Source organism: Phaenicophaeus curvirostris, chromosome 13 (genome assembly GCF_032191515.1).
Source record: "Phaenicophaeus curvirostris isolate KB17595 chromosome 13, BPBGC_Pcur_1.0, whole genome shotgun sequence".
NCBI lineage: Eukaryota > Metazoa > Chordata > Aves > Cuculiformes > Cuculidae > Phaenicophaeus > Phaenicophaeus curvirostris.
Genome location: NC_091404.1, coordinates 14317033 through 14340966, shown reverse-complemented (window position 1 = coordinate 14340966; position 23934 = coordinate 14317033). Strand labels below are relative to the sequence as shown.

At 44.3% G+C, this 23934-nt stretch overlaps 1 protein-coding gene across 1 annotated transcript in view; it reads left to right on the top strand.

Annotated features, from left to right (window-relative positions):
- Positions 1-23934, top strand: part of GPC3 (glypican 3) — a 141803-nt gene that overhangs the window by 52733 nt on the left and 65136 nt on the right. Inside the window, exon 3 of the mRNA XM_069867321.1 lies at positions 13798-14492. Within this exon, the coding sequence (XP_069723422.1) occupies positions 13798-14492 (695 nt within the window). The remainder of the gene's footprint in view (positions 1-13797; positions 14493-23934) is intronic.

The following is a 23934-nucleotide window of genomic DNA, read 5'->3' as shown; positions in this document are numbered from 1 at the left end:
GAATCCTGACTGTATTTATATGCCTAAGATAATATGGTATGAAAATGTTCAGTATGCAAGCAGCAAGCTTTCTCATTTCATGTGTGTTTAATAGGTATCTCTGAGCTTTCACTAGAGAGAAATAGTCAATGGGTTCTCTGTGCAAACTGGAAAATAATTTAGATGGTACTTGATGATGGGAAATTGGAAACAAGGAAGTTGCTCAGGGCAGCAGAGATGTAGATGACAGTTCTGGCTTTTGATATTGTTACTCATTTTCTTAAGTTATAATCTGTTTACTTGGACGGTTAATTCATTCATGTGCAATTAAAAAAAAACCAATGCAGACTTCATGGAGACTGCACATAAAACACGGAGGCTTAGTAGGGTATTAGAGATTCATCTGGGTGCCTGAAATACAGAGGAACTTTGATTTGATTTGTGTCTAAGTGGTCTTTGTTTAACTGATAGCTGCTAACTTTGTTTAAATGATAACACATGTTTGCTGTTACTGGTATTGACCTTTTCCCAGTTAAACTGGCTTAAAATGAAAGTGTTTATGGGGAGATTCTGCAGCCCTGGCGTCCACGGTCTCTTTGTCTGGGCTGAGGGGTGGTTTGGTGTCTGGGGTGAGTTAGCAGAGAGCTGCATGTTTGCAAACTTTAATGACTCTTGCTCCAGACAGCTTTTAACATGCTCCCAGCACAGCCACGCTGGGCAGGAACTGCTTTTTCCATTGCCAAGTTTGGTTTTGACACTGTGGTTTTATTGCAGTTTAGAGTTCTTGGGCACATAAAATGCCATCAAATTGCTAACAGAAAGAGGAGGAAAGGTTTCAGCGCAACCTTGGGCTTAGCAATAGCAAAGCAGGCTGCTGTGTGCTAGGGAAAAAGGAGTGCTTTGTGCCCAGCATTGTCTGCTTTAGAGAAAGGCTGGGTCCATATCTGCATGGGCGTGCTTTGAGCCACCACTTCTTCAAGTCAGAATGAGCTTTTCCAAAGTCTGTCACGGTGAACAAACCGCATTTGGGAAGAAGTGTTAGCAGCAGAGCAAGTCCGTCCTCTCTGCTCGCTGACAGCATTTTCATTCTGCTTTTGACTCCACGAGCCTGCTGCACCCACCGTGCTGAGCAGCCCCTCTCTGTGCTGGTGGTGCTAACAGTTTTGTTTTTTCACTTTCCCCATCTGCCCTGAAGATGAAGGGAGTCTATGAAGTGTTTTCTAGTGGAAAAACATGATGGGAGGGTGCGCACAGTGTTGCAATGTGACTGTGATCAAGTGTATTTTTCAGGAAGGCTTTTGTGGATGCAGGGATGTCATAGAGCATCTTTGCTCCTTTGTGAGCCCCAGCTCTTTCCCTGCCTGCAATGGTCCCTCCGTTAGCTGATGGACTGAGGGTATGAGTCTAACTAAAGGGCAACCACAGATGGAGTGCAGGCTGCCCATCAGTTAGGGCAAAACTGCCCTGGTGCTTTGCTCTTTGTGTCCCAGCTCAGGGCAAAGTTGTTCTGGGGCACCTTCAGGAAGGTCTTTGGGAGAAGGACCTTCCAAAGTCCTTGAGTCTTGTCTGAGCAGCTGAAAACTTTGAAGGAAAGCCAAGGATGTGTAGGACAATGCTTTTTACTTCAAACAGAAAAATGTGTTTTGATATAAAAATGGGATGATGTCTACAAAGAGACTGCTTGCCCCTCCTCATCCATGTTGAAAGCCAATTTTTTTCCTAGAGCTAGAAACAGGTGTACAGGTCTCCCTTCTCTCTTTCCAAGGTTATTCTTCATGCTGCTCAAGCTCAGCTACGACTCGGGTGAGGGAGGTCTGAACCCACACCTGAGCTTTCTGCTATCGTGTAGGTCAGAGCAAAACAACAAGGTTGTGTCGACTTCCAAAGACACGATGGGGCTGTGGGCATAACTCCGGGCTGCTAGTGTTTAATTCCTTTCTTTTCCTCTCCATCCCTTTCACGTTGCCTGTGCGTACAGTGGCTGAGCTGTGGTGGATGCTGACAGTCTGTGAGCTCTCCTTCACCAACGCATTCAGAGGACAAAGAGCAAATGATAATTTCAGATAGCGGAAAATGGGCTGGCTCTTCTTTCTGTCTCTAGAGGCTGTAAAAACTCCCATTACTCCGTTATCAAGAAGGATCCATCTCTGATGTGCCTCAGCCAGTCAGTTAAGTGCAGACCTCACAGGAAATGAATTTTTTGATTCTTGACAAGGAGTCAACAAAGAACAGCTTTTCAAGGGAAAATATTCTTCCTGGCAGGAGCTGTGGTGGGCATAAAGAAGTGAAGGTAGTTGCTTTTGGACCAGAAATCTTGGGATTTCAACGTGAGCTTCCCCTCCCCCCCGATTTTTATTGATGGATACTGAAAAACTGAGTGTTGATTCCCAAAGCAACTGAATAATTTTACAAAAGTTCTTATAACCTCTCAAATACATCAGTGTGCCCACTGCAAGAGGAGACTGTGGAAGGGAGGGGAAGCAGTGCGGAGGTTTAGAAAAAGGTGATGACTTCTTTTATTCAGCAGAGTATCTTGTATCTCTGTAGAGGGAGCCATACAAGCACTTACTCAAAGGCTCACTCATTAAATACCTAGATCAGGGCCTTTTTAGACAGGCTGTGGTGCAGTATGTCTTTGAAATTACCCTCATGGGCTCTGCCCTCTCTGTCCAGTAATAAACTAATTCTCAGGACTAATGGTAAAATTCTGCAAGGCATGAATTCCCAACTTAAATAGATTTACAGTAAGTTAATAGATTTTCCAGCACATCTCATGCAACCTATTTGTGGTAGCAACATTTTAACATGCACAGTAATTGAAAAAATTGTCAGGTGATAGGATTCCTAATCCTCTCTGACCCGTATTTTTCATGCCTAGGAATGGCTCCATAAGAAATGTAACGTTTGCACTAAGGAAATACCTTGTGTGGAAGTGCTCAGAACGGAGGTATCTGGGTGGTAACTTTTCTTTGGAGAAAAGGATTCTGGAGCTGTGAAAAGCTAACTTAGCAAATGCCACCAAGAGGGTCACATACTTATGCTCCAAGAGCTGCAGAATAGACAAGTTGGAACATTGTAATGATGAAGATCAATCTTCAAATTTGCTAGCACATATGTTCTCTGTTGGTTTTCACACACAGCCTTTGAAATACACAGTCTTTATTTTGAGAGGATTATGCTGAAAGTATCCTTCAGAGAAAGTGTTTATTTTTTCCCAAGCATATTTGTTCTTGCTCCTTTTGTAACCATTATTTATAAATCGGAAGTTATATTGATCTGGAGATTATGCGTTAAACCATGTCTGGGCAGTGGTTGCTCTATTACTGGGAAAACCAACTGCAATAAAACTTTTGGTAGATTTATCGATGCGGCTGAACACGTGGCTGCCCTGTTCAGCAAGGGATTTAAGCCTGCAAGGAACTTTTGAGAGATGAATAGTGCCATTACTTTGCAGAAGATTATTCATGTTTTTGAAGGAAACCCTGGTTGGAGTGGGAGTTGGAGCCTCGGGTCGATTTCTGGCAGCAGTGGTTGTGAGTCTTGCTTTTGAAAGCCAAATTATCATCTTGTCCTCCTGTTACAGCAGCTGCCTTGCTCTTACAGGGGGAGTAAGGAGGTGGTGAAACATCTTCCTTTTGAAATGAGTGTTAATCAAAACGGGGCATTGATCTGGGGCAAGGGGGATGCAGGAAACAGATGGGATGCTGGGGATGGCCCAGCCAGGGACCAAATTGGTGCCACCAGGATGTGATAGCTCATCTTCTGCTGCTTCCCTGGATGGGGACCAGCCCATGCATCAACTTAAAAAACAAAACCCAAGCAACCAAAAAAAATCCAGCAAATAAAAAAAAAAAACAAACCAAAAACCACAACAACAGAACTCCCAACCAACTAAACCCCCCAAGCAATCGAAAAAAATCCCAACAAACCAGCCTCCCCCACAAACAAAAATCCCAATACCTCCCCCCATCAAAATGGCAATTTTTTTTGAGGGGGGGAAAGCTCTGCTCAAGCTACCAGAGAGGATGGAAGGAAGGAAACAAAGAATCCAGTTTTTGGAAAGTGATAGGTCTGGAAGCTGAGGCCGTAGGTAGCTCCTCCTTTTTTTATGGGAGGAGATGATGCCTGAGGTTTATGTGTTTGGGGTGTCCTGAGCCCTGTTGTAGTGATGCTGGTGTGGTGTCCTGTGTGTCCCCAAGGCATTTCAGACAAGGAGGGAGTTTGGATACTCTGCTCTGTGTCGAACGAGATGCTGCTAAAATATTTTGTGTGCCCAGTGGGTTGGATGCTCAGGGACCATTGGAGAGGCTGGTTGAGCTTCTGCTACTGATGATCCCTGGTCGTATTTCCATGTTGGAAACATCTTTTTCTGAGGTGTCTTGAGACAAAGTCAGCTTCAAAATCACTAAACTATTTTTGAGAACCCGGGCACTGTTCTGTGTCTCGGAAGCAGCCACTTCTTAAAGGAAGAAAGTTACACCAATGTTGGTTGCACTATGTTACTAAGAAAATGCTTTTCTCAAGTTCTGCCAGCACAGGTAGGAAGCTGAAATCAGAAAGGAAGGGGCTGGGGTAGCTTAAAAACAGTCAACAGGTGCCCTGAAAAATGTGCAAGTCCTTGTTACTACAGGGATCAAGAACTGATCTTCTACCATTTGCTTTTTATCAGACAGTTGAGATAGCTTTAAAGAGAATTTGGTCAGGGAAGATTATAAAGGAAGGAATTTGCTTCTTAAATAAATAGTCTGCTCTCCATTGTTGGAGACTTAACAGGCTGATAAAAGCCCACTGGAATGAAAGGGAGCCTGTCTCATATCTGCCTTACTCAAAAGTTACTGAGACCAATGCACTCCCAAAGACTTTTTTGAATTTTTGAATACAAGCTCAACTTGACCTAGTGGCTTACTTTATCTTCATTTATTCTGATGAATAAAGGAACTTGCTAGGCATGCATTTTTGGGTGGTTTTTTTTTTTTCCAGGAATTGCTTATAACTTTTAATTTAAAACAAGTGGAGGAACTACTCAAACTGATGTTCTGGTCTTTAGAAATGCTTGGCTTGTAAATTTGGGAGGGACTGCGTGGAATCGTTTGCCCTCTGCTTTAAACATGGCTTGTCGTTCATCTTTTAAGAGGCATCCTTTTTATTTTTGCTATCTTTATAACCCCATTAGGTGGATGTTTGAGCTTCCAATCAGTAAAATGTGTCTGGAGAGGTGGAATGTGACTAAATGCTGGATTCCTTGTCTCTCCTCTATGTTTTGGCAATGCACTTAGCATTTAAAAACAAACTTGAAAAGACCCCAGATATGGCTTTACAGCAGTAAAATGCTTGGGTCTGTGATATCTCTGCCTGCTCGGTTACCTAGTGCAGAGATGCCCCTTTCCCAGGGTTTTTGAAGCTATTCCTGCTGCATTGGGCTGTGCTCCCTGCCTGGGCTGCTGGCTCAAAATAAGAGTTGTTGATGGAGACCTGCAACTCTGCAGCAAATTGGAGAGGTAAGAGAGAATAGACACAAAGAATGTAAATATTTAAGGTAGAAAAAAATAGTGAAGGTGAAAGTTCCTCAGTGATGTGACATTAGTTCCAAGCGTGTTATTGATATAATTCTAACATAACAAAAGCCTGGTGGTGCCGTTTTCAGTGATTTATTTTTCTGTTCTGTGGGATTGGTTTAATTAACTTTTCCCCTCTAGAAAGAAAGAGGAAAGTATGAAATATTTGGAGCGTATGTATTTCTGTGTGTGGCTGAGAGCAAAGTCCCCGTTGGCTGACCCTGAGCCCTGCCAGCTCAGCCCTCCGGCTGCCTTCCCACGGGGCTGGGTTGGGGTGAAACCGCTCTGACCCCAGCGGTCCCTGCCCTGTGGAGCAGCAGTTTGTTTCCTGCTCTCTACTGCAAACCCTCAGCCGTCTTGGAGAGCGCTGAACAAGGATAAAAACACCATGGATCACTTCTACGGGAGCAGTGTTCACCCCACACAAGTGGTGGGTGCAGTTTGATGCTCCCTAAGCCAAAGGCTTCCCTCCCTCTGGCACTCCTGCATCTGGGCTCTGTCCTGCCTCTTCCCAGAGCTCTCCTGCACCGTGCATCCCGAAACTGGTGCCCAGTGATGGACAGGAGCCTGGACACTTGAACTCCAAACTATGTAGACTTCAGTACCAGGATGGGGAGATGGGTTGTAGGGGGAGAGGTGTATTTTTTATTTTTTTGTCCGATGGGTTACCAGCATAACAGAGCTCCCTTTTTTACTGCAGAAGCCTCTTGCATCCTTCTGTGTCTGTTTTTCCTACTTGTTCTCCCAGGGCTTTGTTTGAGCCTATTTCTCTGAGCCCTTGTTCCTCCTGCTTCCCTTGGTTTTGATAAAGAATCATGTTCATCCACCACTCATGCCAGCCCTGACTGCTTGCATTTTTAACTTTGTCGTTATTAAATTTTCAGGAACCTCCTAAGCATTCACACATCTGTCGTGGCATGAAGCAGAATATTTCTTGATGCTCAGGAAAACAAATTACACGGTAGATGTGCAATCCGTATTTAATCAAAAGTGCCACAGCCACATGTTCAAGCATGAAGCCCCAGAAAAGATTTAACTATGGAGTCATTCTTAAAAGGAGTTTGCTGTGAGATTTTTCAGGGTTGTTTTTTCAGCTTCCACCATCAAGTTGGGATCTCCAGGGATCTCTCAAGGCATCTTGGTGCCCCTCAAAAGAAAAGCTGTTGTCCTGTGGTCCCCTCCAGCATCCCTAACCCTCGCACTGGGAGATGTGGATGCTGCATGGGGTAAGGAGCTCTGCACTGAACTTGCTCCAGGCACAGTGTCCACCGTGAGAGGCTGCTTGAAGGTGGGGAGCTGCACACACCGGTATTTCTTGTCTCTGTGTTTCTGGGCTTGTAGCAACTTGCGTCGGTGGGCTCTACAGTCTGCATTAAAAAAGTTTTTGTGCACAGGATATAAATAATAAATGGGTGAAGCACAGTGTGACTAATTGCTTACCAATTGGCCTATTACCTGGAATATAATAGGAGCGCGTTTTCAAGGTGTTTTGGGTGGGTGTGACGAGATGCTAGCATATGGTATTTTTATTAGAAACTTCAAGGAGTGTATTTCAAAATGCCAGGGCAGTAGGTAAGCTGAACAATTAAAAATAAATGGCTTTAGAGCTTGGTGTTTTGATAGGTACAGATCATTAGGAGAAGATGCTTTTCTGACAAAAGCATAATGATTTGGCTGATGAGCAGCACTGGCTTTGGAAACGTTTAGTTTGGCTCCCACAGGAGTGAGGGTAGTGTGCTTGGAGCTGGAAGGATCCCCTCTCATTTAAAGACTGGACAGAGAACTTTCCTTCCTTGGTCTGGTGGTGATGGAGCAAAGGAAGAAAGTGTTAACCTTAATGGCTTAAAATTTGGAAGACAGAATAACTCAGTTGTTATATTTTTTTTTATTAACGCTTTAAAGCAAATGCTGTTAAGTTCAGGAGCTTGAGTCTGTAATTTTTATAGTGACAATATTGTAAAAAGTAATCCAAAAGCCTGTATTGTAGTTGAAAAAAAGCATTTCCTAAGCTCTAAACCCAAATGTGCTCAGAGAAACAAACCCTGTAAGAGCAGCAGTGGCAACATCTGATGGGTTTTGTAATGCCACAGACAAAAGTAATTATGCTGCTTAGAAGAGCTTTTGTCTCCAGATAATGTTGTTAAAAACTTGCAGTGTAGTATAAATCATAACGGAACAAATCTGGAGTCTGCTCTTATTGCTGCCAGGGGAAAATCGTTTGGATTTTGTTTCCTTTCTGCTCAATATATTGCAAACCTGTTCCAAGTCTGTAAATAAATATTACCTGCTGTTTGAAAAATGACTCACGGTTCATCTCACCAGTAGTGCCTGTGGCAGCCAGGCCGTTATTGCAAACAGTTGTTTCTCTCTTGGTGAGCTCTTCGTGTGTCTTTCAGAAACATGGGTTGTTGCAATGAAGTCTGAAGTTGTCTGATTCATTTGAGATATTAAAGAAGCATTTCCTTTAGAGCTCGATCACATGGAGATGCCTACGGCTCCTGTCTCTGCTTCCTAGCAGTATCATAGCAATTTCCATGTCAGAAAAGGTTTTGGCAAGCTTACAGAAAGCAAAACTTTTGGCATTTCCTTGATGAACATTCGAATATCCATCGATGATCATGGGTGGGGATTTCTTTGTGGCTGAACATTTTTGTCCTTTAGGTGTATGGGACTTTTAAAGGTTTGGAAAGCCTGAGCCTGAAGAGCGATTGTGTTAAGGGCTGGGTTAATTGACTGATGGAGTTTCCACCATGCTGCCTGGAGACCCATATTTTTGCCTCAGGATTGAAACGATTCCTGTGGGCTTAGGGATCACAGTGCCTGGTTTCTCCTAACACGAAGTGAGAGGGATTTGCATCAATAGGTCGTTTTACAGTCAGTAAATGAGGTTTTGCTGTCATCAGGGAAGTGACAGAGAGCAGGAATTGCTGGGACAGCTCAGTAGGTGATGTCTGGCCAGGCTGGGGGCTCCCCAGCTCCTGCGGTTATTGCTGCGCTTTGCACAGAGTGTTTGGTGCCGGGTCCTGTGAATAGGGACCCACACAGCAGCATGTCTGGGGACCAAACTAGGACATACAGGGAGAGCCATCAGAGCCTGAAAGAGGGACATCGGCAAATCCACTGAGCTTCAGGAGCTGGTTTACTTGCTGCCCTGGAGGAGTCACATCAATAGATGAGATTTATTGAGGGAGAAGGGGCACATTCACACCCAAAAGGTGTTTAAAGTGCATTTTTCTATGTAGAGCTGGTGAGCAGGAAAAGTAAGTGCTGGGTGCAGTGTTGCAGCCTGTAGCCCACAGCAATTCCAAGCAGCAGCATCCTGGGAAGGGTGTAGTGAATCATGAAGTGCATCGTGTCTGCAGAGAAGGAAATTCTGCTGGATGCTTGTGATGTTGATCTCTCCATGTTGATCTCCAGGGAGGTTTCTGCTGCATGGAAATAAGTTTCTTGTTCTTTTTACAGTTTGGGATAGTTTGTGAGGGTTTGCCACTCTGCCATATAGTCCTGGAGGAGATGGGGAGGTACCAAGGTGATGGTGACGCTGTGACCTTGCCTAGGATTACTTGCCTGCTGTCTTCCAAAAAATAATACTGTGCCTTGTTTTTATTAGCTCTTGGCAGTGGAATAACAAACATGTTGGAGTTCTGCACTGCAAAGGCATATCTTTACATGGTCAAAATAAGGCATTAAATGGCTTTAAATGGTTGGACTCAATGATCCAGTGGGTCTTTTCCAACCTGGTGATTCTAGGTGATTCACAATTGCCCAGTTCTTAAGAAAAAAAATCTTCTGCAAAGGCACAAATGGGAGCCAGGAGCTCAGCTCCTGATGGGCAGTGGGAGCAACCATGGTGGGAGCTTCCCTGCTTGGAGAGGGCTTTGCGGTTACATGGTTTGTGTGCCTAGATGTCAAGAAACAGTAAAATTGAGGTTGTAGGTGCTGGTTTGACTTCTTGGTGTCCCATATGCTGAGAGTAACTGAATGGCACATAATCCAACCCTCCCACCCCACTGTGTTCCGTTACGATGGCTGCTGTGTCGCTGGGTTTTGGTTGAGCTGGCATGGGGGGCAGAGGGAGGGCAGACCTCCCTGTTCCTGGCAGCAGCACCTTTTCAAACACCTTCAGTTGCTTGTGAAGCCACGTCTGCTGAGCTAAGACCTGGGAAAGCTGAATTTGGGCTGGGTGCTCCCTCTGTAGCTGTCCTGGCAGCTCCTGCCTCTCCAAAGAGATGCCTCTGGGAATGGCTACTTGGGGTTCAGGCGACTGCATCACATAATCTTTTAAATAAAGCCATCAAGTCCCAGACTCTGGTGGAGCCTCCCACAGCCTGGGGGAGCTAGCAGGTTAATCCAGAGTTTCTCTGGCCTGGCATGGGTCCCTTTGAAGTAGCTGCAGCCCAGGGGTGAGTGAGACTTCTCAGGAAAGCTGACATTTTTGCTAAGCAGCAGACACTTATTATCTGAGCCGAGAAAGCAGTGATTTCCTTCTCCTGCCAGTAATCTCCACTCAGGGCACTGTTAACGCTTTTTTTACAATTTATTTTCTTTTCTCTAATTGCCCGTTTGCAGTGGCCATGCAGCTCTCCCTGGGCTGCGTTCTGGGCAGCTTTTGCACTTTGAAAGCAGCTTAGTGCTCCCCTCCTGGCTGCTGGAAGTGGGCAGCAATTCCTTTCCAGGTGCTTCAGGGAAAACCTTGCTGGAAAAATAAGTAATAGCCCATGCTCTTCAGTGGGTGCCTGGTAGCCGTGGTCTAGAATAGAGTTTCAGCTTTCACACACCGTTTGGAAGCCCTGAAAAACTGCCCTTGACAGACATAGTCAACAGATGTGCGATACCAGCACAGTCGGTATGATGCTTTACTGATGGTGTTCTGGCTCGTATCCTGCACATGGTCCCTTTGTTTCACCCCGTGTGGTGTGCTTCCTACCAATCATCCTGGGATACAGCATTGTGGTGCTGTGCATGGTTAAGTTGTTCCCAGGTTTTTGGCCCTGTGCTGACTGAAATGACTTTGGAGTACAATTTATGCTTGTGTTCAGCACCTTGAGGTACCTGCAGGTGAAATATGCTGAAGAGCTCTCCAGGCAGGACTGACTTTCTGGTGTGGTGATGCCTGGCAGCTCAGGCTATCATCTTCCCAAACCAGACTCATGGATCAGGGTTCTTTAAATTTTAGTGCATGCAAAAGTGTGGGGGTTTTTATTCCCTCTCCTCCTCCAATCACATAAGAAAATATTTTAAGAGCAGATAAGTAGCCATGTGGCATGATTGAGTTCTGCTGTGTGTGCATATAGCTACGGTGATGGAGACAGCAAGATGTGAACTCTGCTCTGCCATAGAGTAGCTTTGCCTGATGGAAGTTGGGTGCAAGTCAGATGCTTTATCAGTGCTGCTAAATTGTTTTGCTCTGTTCAGCTAGACCTGCAAACCAGCTGCCTTAAATTGTGGGGCTATTTAAAATATCCTTGAAATAAATAGAAGAAACAAAAGATTCAATTGTCCTCCAGCAATAAGAGCTTCAATAATGCCACGTTATGAGCAGGGCAGATTTTACTGGCAGCAAATCCAGACTGTGGGATTTTATAAGGAGCAGAAGCCTGTGCTGCGTTTGCAATGCCGTGTCCCCTCCGTTGCCCTGCAAGACTCACTCGTGGGAGCCAGGGGACTGACCCACAAAGTTTCCTCCTCTTTGAAGTGCTGAGGGTCTGGCTGTGAGTCACTTCTGCTGCTGGCAGCTGTGGCTTCAACAGTCTTGCAGCCAGCCCTTTGTGAGGAATATTTTAGAATAAGAGATTACTAGGGCAGTAAAGTAGGAGAAATTTTGGATGCTAAGACACTTTTTTTTTTTTTAGAAAGTTTTATTATTTCTTGCATCTATTAATAGGGCAGCAGGAGGCTCCATATGCTTTTGTAGTCCCTGTTGCGCTCTCTAATGGATATATGTAAAGGCTCCAAGGCGCATAAAATAGACACTCTTAGCCAGTTATTATGATAAAAATTATGTGCATGTCATGACCTTTAAAGCAGTGGGACTGTGTGTGCATGCTCTTCTGATATGCCACTGTTCTCAATTCCTTTCTGAAGCATTTCTCGCTGTAGGAGGTTTGCATAGGAGCTTGGAATATTTTTCTAATCAGCGAAGAGTCTCTTGGCTCTGATGGTGACTTGCAAAGCACAGAGGAGCGAGAAAAGGGAAGAGGGATGACTTTTTCTAAGGCAACTAGCAGAGAAGAGGTTAAAGGCGAATGGTGAAGCACAGCATGAAAATCCTGGCATCGTCTGCAGTGCTGTCAGAAAAACACTGGCCCAAAAAGTGCTTTATGTTCTTTGAGGAAGAAGCTGTTCTGGTGCTCTTGAGGATAAAGAAGGAAAAAAAGTTTTGTAATCCATGTGCCCTATTTAAAGAGATGTGTTTTTTTGTTTTAAAACTTTTAGTAACACTGCAGCCAGAATTTGCTCTGCTTGCGTAGCCCACACGTTTACCCTGCTCTGTGTTGGACGTGCCGTGGTGCCTGGAGAGCTTTGCAAAGATCTGTGTGGGTATGGAGAGCGAGATGGCTCCTGTTGTGGTGAAGGAGATGTGGAGAGAGGGTGTCTGTGTCCTTGCACCACTGCATCCCTCAGTCTGTGGTTCTCTGGGAACACAGATGGTTGCTGTGGGCTTGCTGGGTCAGTCCTCGTGAGGGTGCTGTGGACAAAATGCTTCAGTGGTGCACCCAGGAGGTGTGCAGGCACTGTTTGCAAAAGTATATCAGTAATTTCTGCTTTGATTGTTGCTTACACATTGCTTTCTGCACGTTGGTGTCAGCCCATAGCATCGGGTTTCTGTCCTGCCAGATGGGCCAGCATAGGATGCACCCGGGAAGAAAGAGCTGGAAGTCCTGGAGATGTGATGGTCTCCAAAACTATTGAGTAACAGGGGAGGTTATGCAGGGTGAGCAACAAGGCCTGACATCGCTTGTGATAGCGTTGATATTGAGCCCCCATGGAGAGGCATCAGGCCACGCTCAGCTGCATCCCAGCCTTAACAAATGGAAAAAATAACACTTATGATTTTAAAAATTAAACATTCCCTTTAATTATTGAGCATGAATAATTTTCATGCAAATTGAGCCTGGATTTGTGTTTCCAGAGTGACACAGTTGAGAGCGGTTACATCGTGGGGTGTCAGTGACCTGTGAACCGGGAGGCTGTTCATTATTTTTAGCATTTTCTGAATAGTACCCTGGAGGATGGGACACAGGCTGGTAGAGAGCGTTAGCTGAAGAGAAAGGCTTTCATTTGCACTGATGGCCTCTGCTTCCAATGCTTTAATTTGCAGACTGGGGCATGTATAGCTATGTTGTTATTATGTATGTGGGTATGGATATTTTGGAAGCCTCCTGGTGAGGAAGGGCTGTGGTTAGGAGGTAACCGCACAGTGACGATGCTGCTGGAGGCTCTTCTGTTTGCTGCGGGAAGGAGCTGTGGGCAGCAAGTCCTTGAGTCTTGGAAGGAGGAGAAGGGAAAATGTACCCTGGCAAATTGATGGTCTCAGTGTAAAACTCAAGCTTCATGAGATAGTTTGGCACAACTTGATGTGTGTGAGTGTGGTCCTGGCTGTGCACCCGCAGATGGACACCGCAATGCTGGCTCTCAGCGTTGCTTTGGGCTATGGAGCAGCTCACGTCCAGGGCAGATGAAAAGTTGGATCTGCAGCTGGTGCTTTTGGGAAAACTACAGCCCTGCAGGGGCTTTTCAAATGGCTTTGAAGACACTTAGTGGAGGGCAGTGCTAGGGGTTAAGTTTAAATATCCTCTATGATTAAGCTCCTATAGATATATATTCCTTTTCATAATGGAATGTCAGCATTTACTGTTTCCTGATTTTAAACACTGTACAGTTTGTCAAACATTTATTTCTCCCTTAAATTAAGTCTTGAGATAAAATTCCTGTTAATTTCAAATCAATATAAAAGAGGGAGAGAAAGAAATTGCAGTAGTTCTTTTCTTGAATCAATATTTTCCTTAAAGGCTAAAATGTTAACTAGATCATAGTTTTTGCCATTTTGAAATGCAGCTTGTGTTTAAAGAATATGTGCATTTTCCTGTGAAATTGCTGATGCTGCTGAGTTTTGCAGCAGGCGCGGCTGCCAGCAGACACGTGATGCAAAGCAGACAAGATGGGACCAGCTTTTGCAGCAGTAACACGGTACAATGTTATCCTCCCTCTTTCTGAGCTCATTCTCTCATAATAACTTCGCTTTTTTTCTTCTGTTTTGCAGAAGCCTTTGAAATTGTAGTACGACATGCAAGAAACTTCACCAACAGCATGTTTAGGACCTACTACCAGAGCATGGGGCCCAGAGCTCTTAAGTTTGTTGGAGAACTTTTCACTGATGTTTCATTGTACATACTGGGCTCTGACATCCATGTTAATGACATGATAAATGAATTTTTTGACAGTTTATTCCCTTTGGTTTATTCTCACTTGATTAATCCCGGCTTCCCTGATCCCTCTGTGGAAATGACTGGATGTCTGAGGGCAGCCAGGAGAGACCTCAAAGTCTTTGGTAACTACCCGAAGATGATGATGACACAGGTGTCCAAGTCACTGCAGTCTACGCGAGTCTTTCTGCAGGCGCTCAACCTGGGGATCGAGGTGATAAACACTACTGACCACTTAAAATTCAGCAAGGAGTGTGGACGAGCACTGCTGAAGATGTGGTACTGCTCTCACTGCCAGGGGCTCCTCCAGACCAAGCCCTGTGCCAGCTACTGTGGCTTGGCGATGCAAGGATGCTTGGCGGGTGTTGTAGAGATCGATAACCACTGGCGAGAGTATATCACGTCGCTGGAGGGGCTGACCAAAGGCATGCGTGGCATCTATGACATGGAGCATGTCCTCCTGAACCTCTTCTCAATGGTGCGGGATGCGATCATCTATGTGCAGAAGAACAAAGGAAAGCTCTCAACAACCGTGAGTAGTTTTCTGCAGTTCCCCTAGCTCACTGCCACGACACGGCTCAGTTGTGTACCATGAGCTCTACGTGTTGAAACCAACCTACTCCTGTCTCCCAGCCAACAAACCTGAAATGCTCTGATTGCCAGGTCCTCTCTCTTCCTCCCCTCCGAAATCTCTGATTTTTTAAAAACTTTTGATAGTGTTTGATGCTGGTGTTTGTGGGGCCTGGGCTTTGGTTAAGGACTTTCCCTTTCTTCAGGTTGATCAGAGCAGAAAGGTCTGGAGTCATCCTGTCATCAGCCTTGTACCTGGGGTATGAGATCAGGAGCTGAGATGTCCCAGCATCTTCAATACTCCATGGGCACTGTACTTGGTTTGAGCAGCTCTGAAAGGCTGGTCCTGCTCTCTAGGTGTCCCTTGCCTCCTTTACCATCACTAAAATGTACCTCTGAATAGTTGCCAAGTAGAGGCATGTACCATGGCATCCTTTGCTTCCTGATTTACTGAAGGAGGTCTTTTTTTCCCTCTTTTGGTGACTTGTGACAGTTTGGGGCTGCATTTAATCCCAGGAATAAGGTTATTTCTTACTTACTAGGAGTGACCTGACTATAACACATTGTATGACTTTCAGAGCCTCCTGAGAAACTGAGTCTTTCTTGTTCTGCAAATCCTGCTGCTCTGTTTGAGTGCAAGGACAAATGGATTGTGGAAATATGACTCTTGTTTTGCAGAGGATATTGTTCTTGAGATGCAATTGAGCTGCCTCATGCAGGTAGGGTAGAGTGCGGATGAAGGCAAAGGTGCAGGAATGTTGTTATAGTTTGCTTAAAGCCAATGATGATTAAAATCTGCCACCGTTTCCCTGTTAGCTGTTTGTTCCTGTCATTCTTGACCCCTGTTTACAAAAGGACTGTGTTTGTCCTCCTGTAGCCTTCTTTTCTCGGCACAAAAATAAAAATGCACTTTTTATTGGAGATGTCTATGTATAAAGTGAAGGAACATGACTGTCAATTATATTGTTGAATATAGAGACCTTGATCTGTCTACAGAGAATGGGTTTGTGGGAGGACAAATAGGTGGAGTGCCATTAAAGACAACACAAGCTGTGGCAATAGAGCCATAATCTGCCCATCATCTACTAAAACAGAACATAAATTGACTTCCTTTAAAACAAAAAATCACTGAGCATTGCAAAATCAGTCACTGCTTTCATACTTGATAGAGCTGTTTGAATTCATTAGGGCCATATATAGTTAGGTACTCATTTAAACATAACTCCTCCTGATTATTTAATACTTAAGTGATTTTTTATTTTGTTCTAGAGATAGTTTTGTGTTATAGGAATGCAGGGGAAAAAAAAGTCCAAGCCAAGCAAGCCAATTGTCTGGCAATTATCAATAAAAGAGAATGGTCACTGGGTTTTTGAAGTTTGTTTTTAAAACACCAGAGTTGCTCAGCTAAGGCTCTTATGTCAAACCTGAGCCTAGGTCAACATTTCTTACAAATGAAGGCTGTTCAGTAGAGGAACAGGACAGTAATGGAAGTGCTGACAGTTGCAACTACAGCACTGCAGATGGCCTGACTCTGATAGCCAGTCTGGGATCTGGGGTAAGACTCTCTGCCCATAAGTAATAGAATACATTTTTTTTAAGCTGTTCTGGAATGAAAGTTTCTCTGTTAAACTTATCAGCATGTATTGACTTTCAAAGATTGTACCCAGAAGCAAATAGCTGTGTTTATTTACTGTTATCCTGTAAATATGATTGTTTTTAGACACCATTGGTATATGAAAGTGTAAAATGCCGTGGGAATTGTCTTTGAAAGTGTGGGGCTTTGCTGGCTTCTCTTATCAACTGCTTTCATTACTGACCTTGGATGCTGCCACTTCCATAGGCAAAGTTCAATTCACCTGTATGGTATTAAGGATAATGACAGGTTATTTAATTGTCATTAAAACCTCTTGGAATTATGGAAAACTTATCTTCCGTGCCCATAGTGATTATAGGCTGAATAACAACACTACTGCCCTTTGCCTGTCCTTTTTGCTTCTTTCATTTTTTACGGCATTGGTGACACTTCCACAGCAGTAGATTTCCTAATGATATTTCAGGTCCTTGGATGTGTTGCCTGATGGAGCATCCTTCCCCCATGCAGCTGCTCCTCTGTGTCCCTCACCACCCACCCCTAGGCTGGGTGTGGGCATTTGCTGGAGGATCTGGTCCCCTTTTATAGCTTGCAGCATACCTGACTACAAAGGGCATATGAACCTGAGCTCCAGAGGTGGTGTAGAGCCTCCAGGTAGGTTTCAGAGGAGCTCTGTAGTCCCCAAGACACAGAGTCGTACTGCTGTTAATCTGCTTTTGGAAACTATGCCTCCAGGCACGCATTTAAATGTAAGCCTATGCACTAGTGTTGTTCCTGGTATGTAAACAGCAGTGCAGAAGAGTGACTACAATAATATTGTGGCAGTAAGCAGTTTCCATCCCAAGCCTGGCTTCTATAGGTAATTTGTCAGCAGTGGTGTGTGTTAGAGCTTTATTATTTCCACTATTAGTCTGTTTAAAAACTGCACCCCTAGAATATGCTATTAAAATGCTTTATCAAGGAGGCTAAGGCTCAGGGCAGATTGGGGAAAAAAGCTTCTGTCGAGGGCTATGTCTATATACTATTAATTTTCCTATCTGTTAATTTTTCCCTGCTTGAAAATGTGCATAGTACATCCACCTCTTGTAGATACTTTTATCATAAATGTAGAGAAAAGTGATTGTAGTCAGTCTGTTCGTGCTTTCTACCATAAGCAAAGACTATTAGGGAGATGCAGAACAAATAAATGTCATAAATTTTTAACCCCAACACGTCTTTGAAGTTAATGCTTCCTCTGCTGTTGGAAGTACAAGAGAGGCGGCAGGTCTGTGTCTCTTACATTGCTAATAGTTGATCTCCTTGGGGTTCCCTACCTTAAGCCAGCACTGTAAATTTATTTTGAAAGGTTGCAGAGTTGAGGTGAAGGCTGTTGATTTGACACAGGTATTAATTTGTCTACATAAATATTATTTTCTTAACGCTTTTTCTCCTCCCTTGTAACTTATCGGGGTTTTGAACCCATCCCAACAGACTGGGAAACAACAGGTGACTCGTACAGTAGTGAGGCACAAACCAGAAAGGTGGGTGGCTTAGGGTGAGGTTGTAGCCATGTATTGCATGTGAGGATGCAGGTAAGAATCATCAGAGAAAGGGATTTGGGTTTTGACTCCGTGAGCTACTTTGTACTGAATGCCCAGCAGGGCATGTGCCCCTCCAGCCCTTCGGATGGGGGTGGCAGGACTTCTCCCATCCTTTAGCTGTCATGTGGTGCCTCTCCGTCTGACATGGAGCTGCAGTTGTTGATCCTGGCCTCGCACAGCAGGACTTTCTGCTTGGCAGGACCTGTGTGTGTTAGTGTGATTAGGGTCGGGCACAGAAGATACTGTAAGGCTGATGTGTTCGTAAGACGACTGAATCTGTGAATGAGAACAGGTTGCAAAGGAATACAAGATTAGTCTTCAAAGTCTCACAGAAAAAATGCACTATGAAAAATATTAGCAAACCACCACCAAAAAAAAACATAGCAAGAAACTTCATTTAGTCGAGTCCTGGCCTGGGCATCTGCATCTCTAGGGAGAAACGCAAAGACAAGGGCTGATAGAGCCGCTTATCCCGTGCTGCTCCCCTTCCCATCCGGGGAGATGTGCAGCTCTGTCTGTAGAGTGTTACCTAGAAAGGAAAGAGCAGGGAGCTCAGTGAAGCGTTTCTGGGAAAAAAAATTAATATGGATTTGGTAGAGCTGTGTGGGAACAGGGCACAGTTCTCTGCACGGTGAGCAGATCCCTGCTGTTTTACTTCACTGCAAACACCTTTAAAAGGCTGCTCAAGTCTGAGTTAACTAGATTATAGAGCCGTATTGCAGAGCTGCTGAGGAGGTGCAGTGCAAGATGGGTTTGGTTTTATCCTCAAGCCGGAGCCCTCACCCCCACCAGTGCACGCAGAGTGCTGATTGTGAACCTAGGGGAGTCCCAGGGACGAACAGAACAGGGCAAGCTAGACCCTCATTTTCCCTTGAGTTTCTTTGGAATCCTTGTAGGGAGACCATGAGCATGCTGGAAAGATAACCAGCTACTTTGATTGCCAGAGAGAAGCATTGCTCTGTTGTAAATTGGTGCAGAAATTTGCAGGAGCAGCAGATGCACAGGGGTGAGAATCAATAATATGTAAATAAAGGGAATTTTAGCACCCAGGGACAAAAACATCGCCTGTTGCTGTACACAGTAATCCAGTGTGTTTGTCAGCGATGCTGTTGTGGTTTTCCCTGATGCTGCCCAGGAGGTGCTTTTGAAGCCTGCTCACCTGGCTACTTGCTGGAAGCTGCTTTGCTCCGTGGGTAGCAATGGCAGGGAGCTCCGGTGAGTTTTCCTATCTGCTAATGGATTTCTCTCTGTGCTAGAACTGGCAAGAGACTTCTGAGGAAAGCTTTGAAATTACAGTGCTGTTCGAGAAGTCATTCCCTTTAAGACGCCAAGATCGCTTTCTTTGTACTTTTAATGCGGGTTGCTCTCTGCTGGCATCGCTCATGGGATAGTCGGCTGGATGTATTTTCAGTTTCTTTATCGGCAAAGTTTAATCCTCAGGCTGTTCTCTAATGCTTGCTGTTAGCTAGCTCCATTTTTCACTTAAAGCTGGAAATACGAGTGAGGTTTAGGATTTTGGTAAGCTCAGACCCACTCGTAGCTATCCCAAGGCGTGTTTATCGTGTACTTTTGTTAACTATTTTGTGATAGGCAGTGTAACGTGCCTGATAAGCCATGTTAAAGCAAGCATCTGTTCCTACTGCAGGATGAAAATAAACCTGATCACCAGGGATAGTATCAACAACTTTCCCATTCCTGTGAAAATACCTTGGGAGTATTACAATGAGTTATCTAAAGAGGTTTCAGATATTAAAGATTTTCTGATAGTTGGGGAAGCATATGACAAGGTGCTGAACTCTAAGGTGTTGATTTAGATTTAGAAATCCCCACATTGTTGGCGGCTTGGCTGGTGCTGAAAGAATAAAGGCAGAAATTGTTCGTGCCTGCAGTTTTGCAACCCAGCCTCAACAATTTTGATCCAGTGACTTTGGCACACGGCTGCTGGACTTAAATCTTTGGTTTAATGTTCAAATACGCAGCAGCAAATTAAAGGTCTGCATCTTATTTTGGGAAGGGACTTTGGCATCAATGCTCTTGGCCATTACTTGTCTTTTTAAGGGAGTGAGGATCAGAGGTTATTCTCAACCTAGCGAAAGTTTTACCACTTGTCTTGCCTGGGGAGGAAGGTTATTGGCATCACACAATTAAATCGCTGTGAATGAGAGCTTTGCCTCTAGAGAATGCAAGTAGCCCACTCTCATGTTCTTTGGTCTGCCTTGTCCTTTATCTGCTGGAGTCTGGCACGGGCCGGTGGCATCTTGATTCCCCTTCCTGTTTGCCCTGGTGGCACAGTGGGGCTTTGGGTCAATTTGTCATGAAATTGGGCCTGGCCAAAGCAGGGCAGGGGTGCAGAGCTGTTCTCGGGAGCACGTGGGGCTATGCAGAGCTGTTAGGTGGAAGCAGTGCATGTGGCCAGGGATGCTCAGACCTGCCCATGCAAAACCAGAGGTGATGGCATTGAATATCAACATGGGTTTAATTTAAAATAGTACTTGATTTTGCTTCTATTTGTAAACTTCTGTGTTATCCTCACCTTTTTTTTTTTTTTCTCTCGCTCTGTCCTTTTAACTGGACACGTTCTAGCCTCTGGCCTGTTGTACCATTTCAGTGGAATTTACAGTGATGACTTTTTTTAATTAAAAGTAGAAGATAGCTAACAACGATGCCCCCTCCTCCCTGCACAAGCACGTGGCAGCACACGGAGCATCCTTTGACGCTGCTTTTGATGCCCAACTTTGCACTGAAGCTGACATGAATCTTTTCATTGACTTCAGTTGGAGGCAGATCACTCAGCTGGTGGCAACTTCATCGCTGTTACTCTGCGCCATAAAAAGAGCTTTTTAAGGCTGCTGCATTTTATGGGCGGGAGCATCATGCAGCGCCCACTGAGCTTGGCTTGATCTCACTTCAAATCGTGTGTTGGTTACAGCATGAGCAAGATGCACACAGGTTCCATGCAGCGTAATGTCTTGCATCTTTTCTGAGCTGAAGTCAGAACTAAACTAGACTATCTCATGCAGATTAATTACTGATTCTGTGTACCTCTTTGTATGTCCTATGGCTTAGCCTGTTCTTGTTTTAGTGTAGGAGCTGATTTGTTATTGTGCAACTGGCTCCCAAGTGTTTAAAAAGATACTTGGTTCAGAGATGCCCTGACATTAGTACAAAGAGCTAGCAGAGGTAGTGGTGCAGAATACTGTCGTAACAGTTGGAAGTGATGGTAAACACCTTTGCAATATTATCCATCTTTCTTCACTGCACAGAGCATCTTCTTTTTTTCTGATTTCTTCTTTTTTTTTTTTTTCTTTCCTGGCTCTCACCACAGCTGTATTTAGCAGCTGGATGTGGGATGCCTTGGGTTGTAGGAAAGGAGAGACCTGGTGATCATCTTATTCAAAGCAAACTCTGTGCATTGCAGGAGGGGATGTATGGTTATCTCTGTTCCTTGGCATTGGGCTTTAGGCTTTGAAATGTCAAACATCTCATTTTGTAATAAATGGTAATGGTCAAGGACGTAATGTGAGGTCTTGAAGTAGACTAGATTTAAGCAGAAAAAACTGAGTTTGAAGCTGAACCTAAGATTACAGTGTAAGGAAGTTCCTTGTGGGTGTCTTGAGGCTTCTGCTGCTTCAGGAGGCATCGGAGAGGTGCTGGCTGGGGAGGAGCTGCCCTTCCGAATGGTGAGGGCTGGGGCACAGCCCTTTCTCTGGGGAGGTGTTTGCAGCTGAGCCTCCTTCAGACTTAAACCAGCCTTATGATCAGGATCTTTACTGAGATCCAGATTTAGTTTACTTGAAGGGTGCTACAAGCTGATGCATGGCAGAAACAGGAGGCTTTTCGGTTGGGGTTTGTCTGCCTGGCTTCTGAGAGGCCCACAGAAAAGTTACATCCATGCAATGAACTGCCTTTCTTCTTACTTAGCTCAGTCTGGACTGTCCCTCTAGACAAGCCATTGCCCTCTACGCTTTCTGGGGAGCTTCCTCTGGGATTTTTTTCTCGAAGTTGGCCACACATCTTTGTTTTATCAGAGAGATAAAATTCCCCAAGCATCAGCCCTGCAGACGCGGCTCCTTCACTTGCTGTCCAGATTGCTGCAGCCTCCCACAACCTTTATTAACATAGATGCCTTATTAACAAAATGTATTCTGGCCTATTTCCTTTCTGGAAGATTTTTACTCTTGCTAAGACTTGCAACTTTGCAGTGCTGGACTCCTGCTCACCAATATCCATCTCTTTATGCTTTTACGCTAAACCCTCTTTTGGCTTCATTATCCGTGACTGCAGCTTCCACTAAGACCTCTGTCTGGGGTCATTTGCCGGGCATCCTTCATCTTAACCACGCTGAGTTTACTTCCAGCGACAGTATCCCCCGTGAGTGTTGCTGCTGTAGAACTAGAGCTAACTCTCCTATTAGCAATGCTGATGAATGAGCCAAGAACAAACCAGAAACTTAAAAGCGACCCTCTGCAAAGCAGAAATAGTGCCCAAAGCTGCCTGGATGGAGCAGCAGCATTTTGTTTTGTGGTGGAGAGGATTAGAGGCTGGGTTGCAATGTGAGTTTTGCTTCATTTTGAATTCTTTGCCTGTGTGTGGTGCTGTGAATGATATAATTTTTACATCTTATTCTAATGTGGCTTTGACGTACAAAGCATGAAAGTTGCTGTCTACAAAGAAATTTAGCTGAAAAAAAAATACAATGAACAATTGAGGTAGATTTTTCAGCCATCTGCTGCAGCAAAAGCACCCTCATTGCTCGCAGAGCTCTCGAGCAGCCCTCTTGGTCTTGTCAGGTTAGTGTAAAATGAACCGGTGGCCTTTCCCATCGCTACCTGTTGTGTTCTCCCACTAATAAACCCCTGAGGGCACGGAGCCTGTTCTCAGAGGGTGAAGTTTGCTGCTAACCGCATTATTCTTTCAAAGCCTCATTTGAGAGAGAGCACGCTCGCTGCTGCAGAAAGCTGTGCCGATAGCCTACAGCTACTTTGGCAGAGTTATTTCTGTTTAAAAAAAGAAAAAGAAAAAGCAAGCCAGCAGTTGGGGAATTTAGCAATTCTTTATGCAGGTGTATCTTTCTAACCTAATCCATTTTCACACCTAATTCTCTTCTGTGTTATCAGCGGTGGTAGATGATGCTCTTGGCCACTGACCTGGAGAGAGTGAGCGAGCCTGGTTGTTAGTGAGGATAATTTGGCCGTGAGTGATGTGCTCCAAGTTATGTCTTTCTAAAGCTTATTAAGTCTTAGACTGCACTTATTGATCTGGATCGCTGTACAAATAAACTTCATGCTGCCACTCTCCAGAGCACCAGAGAGCAGGTATTTCCATAGATACCTCGACTGCCTGTGCTGCTATTTAAGTCATCCATCCTCTGCCTCCTCCTGAGGGGCAGCCCAAAAAAGCAGGGAACGGACGGTACACAAGGTTAGGAGTCAGAAAGCACCTCAGTAGCAGTTTCTACTTGAAGAGTGTAGTGCAAATTTTTCTTCTCTTTTCAGTGAGTTGTGGAAATGTCCAGCTTACCCCTTGCAAGGTGAGAAAGTAAAGAAGATGCACAGAAATGCATTAAAAGTATTTAGCTTTGGTTTCTTTGTTTTGGGGTTTTTTTTGGTTTTTTTTTGATCAGTCTGATGGTTCCCTGCCTTGTTTTGGAATTGTTGCTTGTCAGTTTATTGAAATCCGCTTCTTGTCATCAAATCCTAGTCTTCAGTTTCACAACGTTAATAAGTGTTGTGATGAAGTCAAATTCATTTCATTTCTGTCTGCAAACTACCTATTGTTGAATGAGCCGCTTTAATATATTAATCAGATATATGTTATAGCATTGTAACGAGGTTAAAAGTGCACACTGATTTCCATTATAAAGATATTCTCAATCAAGCAGAAGCTAATCTAACACTGTAAGTCATTCTGTAATTCAGTTGTATTAACCGCAGTACATGTAAAACCAAGATGTGTTCAACAGAGTCTCAAAAAAGCCCCACGGATATTTATGTCTTTATAGAAAATAATGATTTACATTTTCAATAACCCTGATTTGTCTTTGGGAAAAATGTGATTCCTTTATCATAAGCAAAAATCTAATGGGAGTCTTTTTACCTTGTCTGCTGTGTTTTGGGTAAATTATCTTGGTGCTGACTTTAAATTGAATTAGGCTAGGACTGGGGAAAAAAATTAATATGGATCTGGTGGCTTTAAAACCAAGAGAAATCAACAGATGAAGAAAAAAATTATTA